Raw genomic sequence first — 18,078 nt, 5'->3', positions numbered from 1 at the left:
TGAATATTATTATTTTTTTCTGTTTTCCATTCCATAGGGGTGGGTGAGGTTACCAGATGCATTTTCCTTGAATGTGTGTTTCAAATGCTGTTTCAATGAATGTGAGTTTCAAGGGCAGAGGGGTTTTAATGCTAAGTTTATTTTCATTGTGAGACTGTATTGCTTTGTTTAGTAGATGTCTATTAGTGTTTGTGCTATAAAATGTAGAATAAAAGTTTTAAATTAAATCCAAATAATCATTGTAGAAGTAAAGCAGTATGCACATTACAGCGTTTATGGTAAATGGGGCAAAATAGCCTAGTAATGGGACACTGGAATGGCTGTGGGGAACTATGGGGCCATATTTTGGTTGTGTGTTCTTCAGTTTGTTTGAAAGTTGGTATCCCACAATCCCATTGCAGTGGGCGTGGTTACATAATCATGTATGCAAATTCTATGTAAATCAATGTACAGTTTTGTACCTATTTTTCATGGGCCTTTGTCCAGATTTTTGATGTTTCCAAGTTGACAGGTATGACTGGGATTTGTGGTGGCAGCCTTACATTTTAATTTATTCACATATGACTCTAACATATTATTATAATTAGATAAACATACTACACTTACTAGCGTGTGTAACAAATGCCAATTGAGTGAAAGCACTTTGAAAATGTACACATTTTTTTTCAGAAGGTCTTCGACTAACCAACTAGAATTTAACAAAGAACTGTAGCACTTCAGATCTGGGAACAGACAAGAACATAATATATTCCACGAAGAGCATGTCTATTGAAATATTCATTATGGAAAAAGATACAGGAATCTATGTAGACTAAACTGTACAAGCATTGAAGCCAGTATCAGGGGTTTGGGGCTATTAAGAAATAGGGTAATATCAAGATGAATATAACCAAACAGACAAAAGAGATGTTAAATTCCACTTTGGATTAAATATGCCGGACCAAAAGTACAACCTAGATGAGCTACATGGACTGGATAGGAAAAGATGAGAGTTAAAAAAAAAAAAACTATATAAAAGGGCAACCAGAACTAGGTCAGGATTTACAGATGAGGACTAAAAGATGACTCTAAGCAAGTTAATCTTATCACAATATTAGACAGAGGAGTAAGACGGGATACGACTGATTTATAGAATCCCTAAATGATGAAAATTTAAGGAAAAGCAAAGGTCTGAGTGTATTTAAGAACCTATACAATACCATAGGACAATGAGTTAATATGATAGCAGTTCAAATTTGTATATCCATCCTGTTATTAGAGGGGAGAACAGTATAGCAATCTTTAGGGATCTATACACTGGGGTAAGTATTTTGATTACTTAAAGTAATTCATGGTCAAGAAATCTGCCCACTGTCTGCAAACAGGCATGTTTATCCTGTAACACCCGTAAGTACCTTCCATCACAGCTGCATCTCAACAATCCACACTACTAGTACTGTACATCACAAGTTCACAAATCAAGCATCGTGGCCTAGCGTTGTCAAGCAGAGCTACTTCTGAGTTTAATTTTCAAGTTCAAGCATTATGCAGATTTCCATAAAGCAAGTCCTGTAAAGAACAGCAAAATATCTAAAATATAAACAAACAAAAACAAATCTTCTTCTTTCGGCTGCTCTAGTCAGGGGTCGCCACAGCAGATCAACTGTTTCCATTTCTTCCTGTCCTTTGCTCTGTCACACCAACCACCTGCATGTCCTCTCTCACCACATCCATAAACCTTATCTTAGGCCTTCCTCTTCTTCTGTTACCTGGCAGCTTCATCCTTAGCATCGTTTTCCCAATATACTCTGCATCCCTCCTCAGCACATGTCCAAACCAACGTAATCTTGCCTCTCTGGCTTTGTCTCCAAACCTTCCAACCTGGGTTGACCCTCTAATATACTTATTCCGAATCTTGTCCATCCTCGTCACACCCAGTGCAAATCTTAACGTCTTCAACTCTGCCATGTCAAGCTCTGACTCCTGACTTTTTGTCAATGCCACTGTCTCCAACCCATATAACATAGCTGGTGTCACTACCCGCTTGTAGACCTTCCCTTTCACTCTTACTGGTACTCGTCTGTCACAAACCACTCCTGACACTCTTCACCCACTCCATCCTGCCTGTACTCTCTTCTTCACCTCTCTTCCACACTCACCATTACTCTGAAGTGTTGATTCCAAGTATTTAAACTCATCCACCTTCGCCACCTCTACTCCCTGCATCCTCACCATTCCCTCTATCCTCCCTCTCATTCACACACATATATTCTGTCTTAGTCCTGCTGACCTTCATTCCTCTTCTCTCTAGAGCACATCTCCACCTCTCCAGGGTCTCCTCCACCTGTTCCCTACTCTCACTACAGATCACAATGTAATCTGCAAACATCATAGTCCACGGGGACTCCTGTCTGATCTCGTCTGTCAACCTGTCCATCACCATTACAAATAAGAAAGGGCTCAGAGCTGAACCTTGATGTAATCCCACCTCCATCTTAAACGCATCTGTCACTCCCACCGCAGACCTCACCGCTGTCACACTACCCTTGTACATATCCTGTACCACTCTTACATACTTCTCTGACACTCCCGACTTTCTCATACAATACCACAACTCCTCTCTAGGCACCCTGTCATATGCTTTCTCTAAATCCACAAAGACACAATGCAACTCCTTCTGACATTCTCTGTACTTCTCCATCAACACTCTCAAAGCAAACATTGCATCTGTAGTGCTCTTTCCTGGCATGAAACCATACTGCTGATCGCCAATCATCACCTCCCTTCTTAACCTAGCTTCCACTACTCTTTCCCATAACTTCATGCTGTGACTGATCAATTTAATCCCTCTGTAGTTACTACAGCTCTGCACATCACCCTTATTCTTAAAAATCTGTACCAAAACACTTTCTCCATTCCTCAGGCATCCTCTCACTTTCCAAGATTTCATTAAACAATCTAGTTAAAAACTCCACTGCCATTTCACCTAAACACCTCCATGCTTCCACAGGTATGTCATCTGGACCAACAGCCTTTCCGTTCTTCATCCTCTTCATATAAACAAGCACAAACAAATAAATACAAGAAAATAAAAAAAATACATAAAAAAATAAGAAAAGTGTACAAATATAAAATTCTATTATTGAATGACAGCCAAGTGCTGACAAGAGATACCCACACATCCAAAACCACCAACCAATAAATACTTACCTTTGCATATGTGGAGACCATTACCAACCATGAAGTTTGCTGGTCCTAAACATACTCCTATACAAATGTTCATCACTGTAGTAACTGGAAATGAATAAACCAAAAAGTACAGATGCAAAAATCAAATATGAAAGCATAAAACTATGTACCTTTTGATGCCATGATGACATCTCTTTTGCTACAATACTGCTCTCTCACCAGCAGGCTGTTACTTGCACAGTTATTTACATAGGTAGCAAAAACTTCATAAACTACATACGAAAACAGAAAGTCTTTGAAAAAAATACTGAAACAACAGTTTTAATCAGTCACAAAAATATTTTTTTTATTTTTAGGTTTAAAAGTGAGGTTAAAAGCCAGCGAGATTTGTTCAAAATGTAGAACTCACTTCAAGTTTTCTACTGTTAATAACTAAAAATTGATGGTGTCATTTATTTAAAAAATATGCTTGCACGGCGGTCTTTTCTAAATGAGTATACAGCATTTACTCAGATAGTACATGGAAGTTAGTTGACTAACTACATCTCTCTAATCCAACGCACTCTGTATTAATCTGAACTTAAAGCAGCAACAGACCAAGTTTTGTTCCGTTGTTCAAAAAAAAAAGGCAATTCCCTGAGGATGACTTAAATATGAAGTGCTCATACACCTTGTTTTGTCAAACACTCACAGGGCATATTAAAAAACAATGTCTTTCACCTTCATAAAATCAGGTTCCTATAGTTTACAGAAGCAACATGTTAGATGACCACACAATTTATCTACACTTGTTCCATTCAAATCAAGTGTAATTCCTTGGCAACAATGCAAATTATACAACATAGGAAACATATCTGTCCCTAGGCCATTTTCCACATTTTTTTTATTCTGTGAATATTTCACATTCAGGAAAACATAAATGCAATGAATTTAACTTTTAAAGAGACTTTACATTTTATCTTGAAAGAACACAATATCGACTGCATATTTTGATACTTACTAGAATGTTGGTAACTACTTGCATAAACTCTGTCCAAAACCAGTTCTGATCACTGGTAAAAGTAAAGACTTTCTGAGCAGACTTAATATAGAACACAAATCTAATGGTCTGAGTGTTTCTCCTGGTGATCCCAAGTCACCACCAAATGCTTAAACTAAACAAGCAGTTAGAAATATGACGCAAGTCCTAATCTTTACAGCAGAAATCAAAGTTGTACCACAAATGCCCACCTGAAAATGTTGTAAAATACACTTTAGACAATACAAAACAATAAAATACACAACATAACATATCTTTAGCATTATTATTGACAGTAATAGTTGAACCATTGTTAAAATCTCACTGCATAGTGGTCCACATTTCTACACATCTTACAAGCACATTTAGTATTATGAAATACTATGTGAACAGATCTGTTTTTTCCAGACATACATCCTAAAAAGTAAAGCTTCTAAGGAAACTTCCAGAAAAAAAAACACATTCTGCTTTCGTTTGGTACACAAAAAGCATAACACTTCCAAAACAAGCCTGTCGAAAAAACTGCCTCATGTAGCAGCAGGAACCATCATCAATGCACTGAATCAAGCAAGGCGGATACAGTAGATGGTGTTGTGAATGACTATTTACAACCAACAACATGGAAGTTAAACCTTAGTGTGTGTAAACAGACAGACTAGCCTTCAGGGCATAACTGCCTCTAAAATGCACCACCACAGAAATCTTTTTTCTGTAACAGGCCAGAAAATACTGTGGATAAGTAAAAAGACAGACTGAGGTGCAGATGTGAAGGGAGAGAAGAAATGCTACCTGTGTCTTGATTTTCTGGTATCTGAAAGTACAGCCTGAAAGCGGTGTACAACAAAGCAATTCCAAATCAAACATGCTGAAGCAGCAAATCAAAAAATATTCCATCTTCAAAGCTTGAAGAACAGTAACTTGAAAAGAAAAGGAAAGGTGGTTGTCCTCCGTGAAGAGTGCAGTTGTGTGGTTAATGTAAACATTCTCTCTTTCAGAACGGCTCCTTATTGATAAAGCGACTGAACATAGTGAAAGCAACCTTGGGTTTATCTGTGGGGACCATGTGTCCAGCTCCCTGTAAGATAATCAGTAAAGACATTTGTTAGCAACACTCCAGGATATTCTTCTATCTTCAGCAATTTTAAAGGTAATGAAAAAATAATGTCTGGATGGTTACAGATATTCAGAGTAATATATATAGTATTCAGGTAGACATACAGTGACACAAATGCATGTATAACCATATGTTTCATGCATCTCCCAACAGTAATGTATCAATATGGGCCACCACACAGCCTTCACATGTTGTCCTGCTGCAATTGTTGTATGTGGTGTTACAGTCATTAAAAAATAGCTCAGAAGCAGCGAGTAAAGCAGTAGAAAGTAGTACTGTATTACGTTACCCACATATACTATGTTTACATTATACCATTCACTCTTCATTCCATATTTTACTAAACACTGAAGACCCCAGGCTTGATCCTTACTGGCTAATTTAATTCTCAATTTAGAGGTCATGTTTTATTTGAAATCCTGGTATTGGATCAATCAAAATCTAATTCAGGCCATAACTGTTGAACTCGTACACAGTCTTGCTTAATGACAATTAATGAACTGCAAAATCAATGAAAATCTGAGTTAAGGAAGTATTTCCCTACTCCTAATTTTCTTCTATTAGCTGAACTGGCCATGGAAAAAATAGAAAATTACACATTCTTGACTGTGGATACAATTCTGGTGCAGTCACCGATAGCAGTCTTGGCGCTATTGGCAGTCTTGGCTGTTTTCTTCTGAACTTAAATAGGTGAACTTGTTCAGAAAGAGATGTGACATGGAAAAGGAAGCAGTGAGTTATGCAGAAAAATAAATACAACGTACTAAATTACAATATAATAAAAAATAGTAATTAAATGACTGGCTCTCCGACACAGAAGGATGGAGTCATGACTACGACTCAGGTGACAGGGGTTTGATTAGCAACACTGGCAATCAAGGAGCAAGGGAGGGAGGTGAAGAGTGAAGGGGTGTAGCCATTCACCTCCACTAGAGGGGTGAGGAGGGCTGCATGAACAGAATATTCCATGAGGAGGTAAGGGGGTGTCCTTCACAATCAGACTAATGCATATGTCCATTTCCACACAAACGCTATGTGCACGTGGAGATGTTACGGTTTTACAAGTACAAAAGATGAACTACCCCAATGAATGTCTGAATGATAGCTCTTCTTGGTTGATCCTCATCCCTGTGATGGGAAATGATGATCAACAAGCAGCGGGGGAAAATTAGCTACTATATATATATATATATATATATATATATATATATATATATATAAACTAACTTTATCTAAATGAACCCTAGCAACTATGGCTGTCAACTGCGTTACTTTTTGTGTTGTCCATAACGACACATAAAAGAAATGAAAAAAAAAGATGTGGTCCTTTACAGGGTTGCCCAGTGTCTTTCAAGTACAACGGTTTACTCATATAATGGAAAATTTTATAAAACAGTACTTCCTGTAAGCACCTACTAAAATTTCAAGGATCGTAACAGACCATCAGGACAGCAGAAGTACAAGTGAGAATTTCTTAGAATATACGCCAAGTATGTGTGTGTGATCTTAAAATATTCCTCTTACTTTGAGGAACAGTGATCTCCATTGCCCAAAGCCAAGAATACAGCATCCATGGGACCTGATATCCCTGGCTGTGTCCTTCATGAGCTACAAAATGAACTGGCACCACACCTGTGTACCCTGTTCAATCACAGCCTTACCTGAGGCTTTGTCCCTAATGAATGGTGCACTGCTACAGTCGTCACGCTCCATAAAGGGGGAGCAACTACAAACCCCAGGAACTATCGCCCCATTAGCCTAACAAGCCTGGTATGCAAAGCTGTGGAGCACATCATCATGGACCTGCTTAACAAAGATATAGGCAATCTCTAAACTCTTGACCCCACACAGTTTGGCTTTGTCAAGGGGAGATCCTGTCTGCTGAACCTGGTTGACTTCTTTGAGGCAGTCACCAAGGCTGTGGATGAGGGTAAGGAAGTGCATAGAGCCTACCACGACCTGGCCAAGGCCTTTGATACCATTCCCCACTTGAGTATCATTGATAAACTTACCAAAGCAGGCATCAATCCTTATATCACTAAATGGGTTGCAAAGTGGCTCACAGACAGGACACACAGAGTGAAAGTTGCAGATTCCAAGTCAGACTGTCGACCAGTCATGAGTGGAGTCCCACAGGGCTTGGTCATGGGTCCTTTCCAGTTTGCCATCTACTTCTCAGAAGTGCAGGCCAACACAGAGGGACTCTGGCTGACTAAGTTCGTTGATAACTGCAAGCTAGGAGTCATTATCAACTCCCCAAGTGATACAGACATCCTACAAAAGGGCCTCTCTGAGACCAGTGACTGGTGTCAGAACTATGGCCTTAAGTTTAATGCCAAAAAATGTGTTATCATTCCCTCTGGAAAAAACTCACTTCCCACTAATTACCACATTGATGGGAGCCCACTAAAAACTGAAAGGACCAAAAGGGATCTGGGCACCGAGGTAGACAGCCACCTCACCTTTGACCACCACATTGCCACTATGGTCAGAAAGTCCTTTTACGTGGCACATCTTATAACCAAAGGTTTCGCATCCAGAAAGAAAGAGGTCATCACCCCTCTCTACTCATACCTCACTAGACCAATCATCGAATGTAACGCCCATTTGGCATGTACCTGACTAGACACCTACAACAACTGGAGAGGCCACAAAAGTACCTCACAAAAAGGATCCTAGGCCTTAAACACATGTCCTACATGGACAGACTCAAGAAACTTCAGCTGTTCTCAGTGTCTTATCGTCTACTTAGAGGTGATCTCTGCTTGACTTACAAAACCATGTCTGACCCAGCCCTACTTGAAATGCTACACCTAAAGAAATCTCAATTCCCCCATGCCACACCCTCCAGAGATCACAACCTCATTACCACAATCAACAGAACATGCTGGAAGGACAGGTTCATCTCCCAAAGACTGCACATAGTCTGGAATAAGCTTTCCATTCATGTCAAGCAGAGCACCTCGCTGGCCCTCTTCAAGAGAAATCTTGATGAGTGGATAGGTAACAGAAAGTTCACCCCTGGGATCACTCCAGTTGTCCTACTAGATAGAGGCACTGTAAACTAACATCGTGGCATGGTACCAGGGTAACATTTTGGGCTAGACTTGGAAAGGCTCCAGGGCCATTAGCCTAGTGCATGCCTATGAACCTATGATCCTGAAATATGTAAGTATATAACTACCAAGAGTGTGGGGGTATAGCTCCCTATGTTAGGGTTCGTGGGAGGGGCAAATTCCCCTTTAAAAACAATTTAATAGTGTGCTACTGAGCTTCAAAGGTCCCTGTTTTGGTTTGGTTCTCAATTTGTTTTTCACAGGTTATCATTTGTGGTATGTAACAAAGAAAGTTACTATCATGCAACAATACCAGCACCTGACAGTCAATTTCAATGTCCATTGAGGTTCACATGGGTACAGACATACAGTAGATGACTCCTTAAGTTTCTACAGTAAAAAAAGCAGTTTCCAAGTTAATTTGTGAAACAGCTGTGTGCCATTTTTTTGCAACTCAGCTTTCACCACCTGTTTTGTTATTTAATTACTTAAATTCAGCTGTGATTAGCAGTCTTGCACAAGTTCTCCACATGACAAAATTCAGCATACACACCATCAATTTGTAAACAGCGCTTATACAACAGTGACTAAACAAACTATATAAAAAAGCCTAAAAGGGCTGGAAGAGTAAATAAAATATAGTTGTGACCAGCACATTATTGTACTGCAGATATGCCAGACAGAGATGACAAATAGTGACAATAGGGCAGTGATATAGTTGGTGGGAAGAGTGCTGAGCACAGTGGTACACACAATATCAGTGCGACTGTCAGCACCGCAGTCTCTTTTTTGATTGGTGTACACACTCTTTCCGCTATTGGTGCACTCTTGCTGCTATTGGTGCACTCTTGCTTTTAATTTTTTCCCCTCTTGCTCCAGTGTCACCTTCTCTCCAGTTAAGAAACTTAATACAAACAGTGGATCAAAATAAAGAAAAAGGGAAGAATGTACGCTGGAATGGGGGGGGGGGGGGCTGGATATGTCTTCCACAAAACACCATATCCTCAGAAAAAAAAAAGTTTTAGTACATAAAGTGAGGTAATGCATTATTAAATTCCAGCAGTATGCATCCCAAGTACATGAAAGACAACATGATGAAGTCAGAATTTATTAGGACCTCTAGATGGACTGCAGACACTGTTGACATCTTTCAGGAATTTGCTGCAGTTAAATTCAAAATTCTTGGTAACAGGGTACCTTGAGAATTTAATGTGAGAAGAAATACACACATATTAATAAGACATAGAGACATTAATGATGCCAAGTTCAAGAAATACAACAGTGGCTAGAAATACATATACAGTTACATGACAAACTGAGCTATCTATTTATGATTGAGTTAAACTATTGAAACCAGCATGATAAAAGACCTCGTAAGAACTGGAAACAAAACACTCACATCTGGTTATTTTGATAGCATTTTTATTTATTTATTTATTTTTGAAATGGTTTAAGCTGTTTTTATTTATTTATTTTAAAAAAGGCACAAAGACAAGTCCTAGCCCACTAAAAATGCTCTCCTCCGACTATGTTTCTACATGTTATATTCCATTTCATCAGATGTTGGTAACAGTAGCATGACACATGCAACAGGCTAGTTATCAGTTACTTCTGCTGAAAACTTACAACATCTACAGGTATAAGGGAAGGAGATGCACAAAGTCCTGGTAGAAAGGTAACATGACTGAAACAAGCTTTTGTTGCAGGAGTGCCAATAACAATTCAAGGGGCTGTGAAGGAATACTAGACTACTGAGAAGAGAACTGCATCGCCCAGTGACAATATGACTATGTTATCAGTAAGGTGAGGTGTACAGATGTTACTTGGGAGGATTAGGCATGGGGACTGTTCAGACTACAGAGGTTTGAAGCCTTAGGTGACATAGGTAATGTAGAAAAAAAAGGAAAAGGGTTGGTAAGTAAATAAAGGGCTGCATGGCTGGGAAAGTTATTGATTTCCTGTTGCTGCCATCATTAAAAACAATCTAGCCTGTAACAAAGCAGGTGTGTTAGTCACAGAGGGTCTTTGTGAGACACAATGTGGAATTTCTAAAAGAAACAGCAGCACTTGATCAGTAACACAAAAACAAAGAAAAGTTAAAGTACTTTAACAATAATTTCATGCTAGTGCATATGGTCCAAGGAAAGAGAAAGCCCCAACTCCCCTAGCAAACAGCCTTGCAAGTGGGTTGAATTTCATAGGACAAAACTCCAGTTATAAAAACATTTTATTTACCTCCTCTAGTATTTTTGTCAGTGTAACTGTCGATTATGTTGCAATATGTCATACGAAAATTTGTTTCGATCATAACAGTAGACACAGTGTCATACAAAGCAAGTACTGCTTCATTCTCTTAGCTAGGCTTCTTCAAATCAGCAATTACAGAACCTACATCCAAAGCCAAGTCAAGGAAACAATGTTTAGAGCATCTATCTATAACTCAGAAAACTAACACTTTTGAGCCAGGTATGTTGCCAAAGAGTGATGCAGAACGCAGAAAAACACATGCAAGGGTCAGCAAATCCACTAAAGCAATGACAGCACTAAGCAGGTATGTGCTTGCATTGCATACAGATGTGAAACTGCTGAACCCCTTTCTCTCCCAAGGCTAGACTTTTGGGATTGTCTACTACAGAGCCATTTCACGACTACTACATGGACTTTACTACATAGACTTTAACATGTACGACATAAAGGACATGCCCAACAACTACACAAATACATTTTTCCCATTATTTTGTCTTTCAATGCAGCACAAGTTCCTATGCATCACTCTAAGCAGTACTTTTTTTTCCACTGTTGTGTTTTTTTTTTTTTTTTTTTTCATTTTATAGCCAAGGGTCCTTATCCCACAATGCACTGTTCCCATAAGATTATACAGGAAGAGTGAAACAATCTGTTGTCCTGTCTCTACATTTTTCATTTAAAATGCAAGTAGCTATTTCCTTTTTAATTGGTTTCTTTCTATCAAACATACTGGATTTTCATTTTTTAAAAAACTCTGTGACCTTTTGCTAATGGCCATGTGCTAAACAGCATTTTACATATTTTTAAAAGTTAGACTTGAGAGGGAAGAAAAGAGAAATGAAAGCATTGCTTTTTTTGTTTTTCCAAGTGCATTACTGTAATTCCAGGCCATAGTTCTTGGTGAGGTACACAACTGCACGTCTGTTGCTCTAAAACACTTCAGCTTTGCACTCTACAACTCATTTCTATAGCCACAGGGGGTGAAGGAGGTGGGTGCCTCAACCACAAGCTGTTAGAAAGCATGAACTATACCACAGGAAACATGAGACACCACAGAGCTGCTGATCAAGCACAAGTCCAGTAAAGGCGTTTATTTAAGCAGCCGCAGCTGATATCATGCTTAAATGAATGCATTTGTTCACCCGTAATGTGAATGCATGATAGCAAATGTAGCAAGATCCTATAATAAGAAGCTCTTTGCTACTGTTTCAGAGTTGAGAGCTGCCACTCTAGGGACTGCCCAGGACATCAACTGACCTAGCAATGGCTTTTCTGTGACTAATTTAAATTTGCTCTGAAACTAAAATAAGTGACTTATTTACTCTGTTTTCATTAGGCTTTATAAAACTTCAATGCAGTCACTATTCCTCCTCTCTCACGGGCTTTTAAAATAATAATGCTGGCATGATGTAGCAGAAACTTTACAGGCTCACAGAAGGTTACTAGGCTAATGGCCCTAGAGCCCTTACAAGCCTAGCCATATTTATCCTACTTTGTCCCAACTGTCAGTGGTTAGGTGAGGGAGGTTTGCAGAGGTAAGCATCTGTGGTAGTTAATAACGACTTCCTATGACCAGGAGAGACATGGGCACCACCCCAGGAGTGAATCTGTGGTCACCCATCCATTGATCTAGGTTGTGTTTGAAGAGGGTCAGGGTAGGGCTCCGTTTCACATGCTGTAAGCCTCTTCTATGGAAGTGTCAGTCTTTGGGAGATGTATCTATCTCAAAATAAAACAAATAGTGGATTCCAAAACACCAAAGTCATAAAAACAGCAATAAATCCGCCAGTGAGACAAACCAGCTAGCCTAACCAACTCCAGAAAAGAAGCCACAATGTACACAGATCCACCAGATACTTTATTAAATCCAAAACAAACTGTATCTCACTCTCTCCAGCATGACCTGTACATGTCAAAGGCTATGTTAGCATATGCAACAATTCTAGTTAAAATCGTGCAGTATCAAGCACAAACAAGTTCTATATGATTTTATTCTGTAAAAGGCATTTTTGATAAAGAGTAAAGGAAAATCATTGTGATGACTTACCAGCTTAAATGTAAACCCATATGTCACAAGATGGGTTGCAAACTGGCTTAAGGACAGAACCCACAGGGTTAGAGTTGCTGGCGCTATGTCAGACTCCAAGCCGGTCACAAGTGGTGTCCCACAGGGCTCGGTCCTTGGCCCCCTATTGTTCGGCATCTACTTCTCAGAAGTACAGGCCAACATGGGAGGACTCTGGCTGACAAAGTTTGCAGACAACTGCAAACTGGGCGCCATAGTGGAAAGTGCATCAGACACGGATATCCTTCAGAAGGGACTCACGGAAACAGATAGCTGGTGCGAGAGCCATGGCCTGAAGTTAAACGCCAAAAAATGTATAGTCATACCCTTCGGGAAAAACAAGGTAATCCCAAGCTACCATATAGGTGGCAATCCACTAAGCACAGAAGAGGTTATCAGGGACCTGGGGACCCAGGTTGACAGTGGCCTTTCTTTTGACACTCACGTTGCTAAAATGGTTAGAAAGACCTTCTACATTGCCCACCTGATCATGAAGGGATTCACATCCAGATCTAGTGAGGTCATTGTTCCCCTGTACTCTTCACTTATCAGACCAATGATCGAGTACAATGCCCCATTCGGGATGCATCTCACCCGACATCTGCAGCAATTGGAGAGACCCCAAAAGTTCCTCACCAAAAGGATAAAGGGACTCCAAAATCTGTCATATGCTGCCAGAATGAAGAAACTCCAGCTCTATTCAGTCGCATACCGTCTGCTCAGAGGTGACATGTGCCTGACATACAAGGCCATGTCCAACCCGGAATTAATGGACATGCTCCACCTCAAAAAATCCAAATCCACCAAAACCAGCAGAGCAAGCGACTTAAACCTTAGCACGGATATAAATAGGACATGCTGGAGGGATAGATTTATCACTCAGAGACTCCCTATGCTGTGGAATAAAATCCCGGTCCATGTGAGGCAGAGCACCTCGCTGGCTCTGTTCAAGAGAAATCTTGACCTGTGGATGGGAGATCGCAGGTTTACCCCGGGAATCATCTCTGTGTCACTGCTAGACAGAGGCACAACAAACTAATGGGCATAGTATTTTTTTATATAAGGGGTGGCGTAAGCCACAAAACTTTGGGCTAGGCTTATGAATGCCTTAGGGCAGATAGCCTAGTATAAACCTATGAACCTATGATGAAAATGGCACCTGGGTGGAGCTGCTGCTCGTTTTTTTCCAAAATCCACTGCAGCAGAAAAAAAAACATATATAATGCAACACCCTCGGTCATGGAACTTGTCTACTTTTGACCACAGGGTTTAAATGACAGGGTAGAGTCCAGTAAACCTTCAGATTGTGTTCAGGGTAGACCAGAGGGGGACTACATCACTTAATTAAACCATCAGTTCAGCGAACAGCATTTCATCGGAAATGCCATTTATCAAATTCCCCTCATGTGGGGGGCTGCACCCCCACCCCTAATTTTATATATATATAGAGCAAATTTCCTGATTTTCACTGATCCGCAATCTCAGTATGAGCAGTTCACCGAACGGCATGTTTGATGAACTGATTTTTCTCTAAACTGATGGGCACCCGACCACGGGTGTTGTTTATATCAAGTGAAGGAAAGGCTGGCAAGGGCATTTAAGAAAGTGCCCTGCACCTTTCACAAGTGTGACAGGATCTATTACATTCACACAAATCACTATCATCCCCTTAAGAAAATTGTTTTTCGTTAGACATTTCTTCTAAGACACCATTCCAGGAGTGCAGTATTCTTTGTATGCTGCACTACAATGCCAGTATTGGAACATACCAGGAGTCAGCTCTCGACTTTCCCTTCACTCCCAAGTTGAATTTTTTTTTGTCTCAAAATACACTAAGATGCTTAAGGTTTGCAGACCCAGTCATAATCCAATATGGCATCCTTCTCATTTGCATCTCAAAACAAATATTCTATTCATTACCTAGTACATATTTTAAAGTAGAGATGCTCATTCTTTCAAACTATTGTGCAACAGCTGCAGTGCAAAAAAAGTCTTCCATTTCAATTTGTATCTTCTTCTTCATCAGATTAATCTTCTTCTTCCACTGAATTTGTTCTATCCTCAGTGTTACAGATACCAATATAATCTTCTGTAATTGCTTCAAATGAAAAATGTATTGAAAATTATTTTCTTTGAATGACCTCTTCAGCATCTGTAAAGGTTAACATGCCTCCAATCGAATAAACTTTAAATATGGCAGGAAAAATTAGTCTATATTTCAGTCTGCGACTTTAACATTCTTGAGTAACCTCCATAAAATGAATGTGCTCCTGAACAGTAACCTCCAAATAATCATGCTCATCACAAACAGATATACCAGTCATGAAAAACTTCCCTCTTCCTTAGCAAAGCTGCCACAAAACCTGCTCTTTCTCATAAGAAGAAATACACCAAATCAAAACAACATTTTGATTGGTTTCAGTCAAAGGTAAATGCGTCACATTTTTAACACGTAATGACTTGTTTTGCCCACTGTGCCAACTTTTTTCCCATGTCATCTAATAAATCAATATCTTCCTCAATTTCTTATACTCCAGTCTCCAACGTTTCCTTTTAAATCTCGTCTTCCATTGTAACCAGCTGCAATTTCATGTGTTCCACTTACCCAGGTATTTCATAGCCATACTCAGACTCAAGTCATTTGTTGTTCACAACAAATAAAAGGTCTGCCAGCTACCATTAAACCTGTTGAAGCTCTTCTAGTTGTCATCATTTCTTTTAATCTGATTAACTTTTTTCTGACATCATACTTTTTCATCTTCGGTTGCACTTGCGATCTATGTCACAGCTCATCTCATCTTTCTATTATTCTTCTTTAAATGACAACATCTCTGTATCAAACAACTTTAACTCACAAATTATATATTTTTTTAATCTAACTTATACAGAATGACCCTGAACTTACCAACAGATACTCTTAAAGGATCCTATGTTTAAACGTCAAGGATGACACCATTTAGATTTCTAGAAGCTTAGGCGACATAATTTCATGTCTGTAATTATCCCCCATAAAATCATTACACACTGTCACAAATTGATCCAGCCTTTTCCTTGATGTTTGTGTTCAGTTTTACCTTACAAGCCTATGTCACTGTCACCCCATTCTCATCTGCATTGCCCAATACTCTATACCACTATTACAGCTGCCTAAGTGACATGTCCGACACTGCACTTCTGTATATCAATATATTCAAATCAACATCGCTCATTACCCTACACTATGATTGCCATCAGTGCCTGTATGTCCTAACCACCATTACTCCATTTTAGCATATTCAATACTACTGTCACCACAAGTAACACCTAACTCCATACTTAGTCAATCGATATACCTCCATCAAAGTCTCTCTATCTCTGTGTGTCCCATATCCCACTATCGTCTTTAAGGCTGGGGCGGAACTTGCTCCAGTGAATGTTTCATGCTCTTTAGTAAAAGGCGGCAGTATCGCAACAAAAAGGCAGACACCACAATTCATAACTGTAGGCACTGCAGAGGCAGCAGTATCACAACAAAAAGACAGACACCACAATTCATAACTGTAGGCACTGCAGGAAAGGATTGGTGAAAGAAGCCCAAGACAGCAGTGCACATACAGACCAAAAGTCAAATTCTGAAAGTGTGTTTCAGCAGTGACAGTATGGGTATAGCAACCATATGCATGGTGTGTGTGTGTGTGTGTGTGTGGGGGGGCTTCCCCTCTGCAAAAATAAATGTGTTTGTTTCATATTCACTTTCAGAAACCTGCTTTTGAAATTAAGCTTTCCATCCTGTGCGACTCCTGCTGACCGTTGCTGAAGTGTTAGTTAGCCAAGTGTGCTACACAGATTTTTATCACTGTTTGCATTCCGTTAATAGTATCACTACAGCCAATTATACAGTGGAAAAAACATACTTTGAAGAATCATGTAGAGGAGCCCAGCCTGGGAGTTCTGGTTATTAAAATAGAAAAAAATGCCTTGGCATCTGAAGAAGTTTGATTTTATTAAACAAAAAGCGCTTTATGCACTTTAAAACTACTGGTTGCTTTCTGAAGCTGTCTTTTTTCTATTTCAGTAGTTTATTTTGCGTTTTTTCAGCTTGAGTTCTGGTTATTGCAAAGTCAGAAGCAAGCTGCTGAGGCAGACTTTTTTAACCCAGATTCTGGTTACCAAATGGCTTTAAGTGTTAAAAACAGATGCAGTATCGCACTTTACTGACATGACATGCGGGGGAGACATGATATAATTTTTTTTTAGAGTACTTTGAAATACTTGTCAGGCCACCCCCTTTTAATCACGTTCTGTGTCAGTTCAGCTCTTAAACGAAATGCCCACATTAGACTATGATATATTACTTCTAACATTTTCATACCATTCAGAAGATACAGACAAGTGGGCTATAGATGGACAATTATGAGTACTATCTGCAAGCAAACAACCTAGGAATTGCTACTTCAGCTTCTGAAATATCCAAGCTGTGGCACATTTGCAATGAAGAAAGTACAGTTGTGTACACTTACCATAAATGTAGATGTTCGAGTGCATTCACTGTTGCACGCATCACACTTGGGTTATCTGCCTGCAGGTAGCTCTCAGTCGGCCCGAACACCAGAGTCTTGGGATTTCTGCGTCGGATGCTGTCGCCTCTTCCATGACGTCAGGTTGTCAGGGGTATAAAACATGCAGCCAACGCCATTACATCAGTTTTTCTTGCCCCAGATGTCAGGAGCCCAGAAAAATAGGAAGCAATTACATGGTAGATATGGCCAAAAAGAGGACAGGTAGAAAGTCTAGAAAAGTCAGGGGGCTGGAGGGAGGGTAATCAGGACTGCAACAGTGAATACACTCGAACTTCTACATTTATGGTAAGTGTACACAACTGTACTATGTTCTTCATATTTCACTGTTGCAGTCATCATACTTGGGTTGATTCCCAAAGCTGAGTAAGGGTGGAGGCAGTCAAGAAAAGCTGAGTAAGGGTGGAGGCAGTCAAGAAGTATTAGGGCTGTCTAGCAGGCCTTGTAACACTGCTGTGGCAAATCCAGCTCTGGAATTAAAAAAAGACAGGTAAGTGGTAATGCTTGATGAAGGTGTGTACAGAACTCCAAGTTGCAACTTCCAGGATGTCCCTGGTAGGGACTCCCCTGAGGAATGCTGTAGAAGTTGTTAGCCCTAGTGGAATGAGTTCTTATCCCCTGTGTGCCAGATCTAACAATTTAGATACATGCAGATTTGTCACTACATATGGTAGAAACAGTTACAATCTCATTAATATCATTAATGCACATTGGAACATACTCAAATCTCACCCTCTTTTGGAAGGATATTTAGGTGAACGGTGCTACTTTTCATACAGGAAGGGCAAAACACTTGGTTCCCATTTTTCTCATTACAAAAAAGAGTGGCATGGGAGATGACTCTTGTACACAGA

The 18,078-nt window shown here is 39.7% G+C and overlaps 1 protein-coding gene across 2 annotated transcripts in view; it reads right to left on the bottom strand.

The window, feature by feature from the left end:
- Positions 1 to 3,487: 3,487 nt before the first annotated feature.
- The window catches only part of CTSA (cathepsin A), a 580,280-nt gene continuing 565,689 nt past the window's right edge, over positions 3,488 to 18,078 (bottom strand). For both annotated transcript variants that reach the window (XM_044090224.1, XM_044090225.1), the window contains exon 15: positions 3,488 to 5,261. In XM_044090224.1, the coding sequence (XP_043946159.1) occupies positions 5,178 to 5,261 (84 nt within the window). In that variant the 3' untranslated portion in view covers positions 3,488 to 5,177. The remainder of the gene's footprint in view (positions 5,262 to 18,078) is intronic.

The sequence above is a fragment of the Protopterus annectens genome, chromosome 12.part0 (assembly GCF_019279795.1).
Source record: "Protopterus annectens isolate FY-2018-M chromosome 12.part0, PAN1.0, whole genome shotgun sequence".
In the NCBI taxonomy this organism is placed as follows: Eukaryota; Metazoa; Chordata; order Ceratodontiformes; family Protopteridae; genus Protopterus; species Protopterus annectens.
Note: the sequence above shows the minus strand (reverse complement) of the source record. Positions and strands in the feature narration are given on the sequence as shown.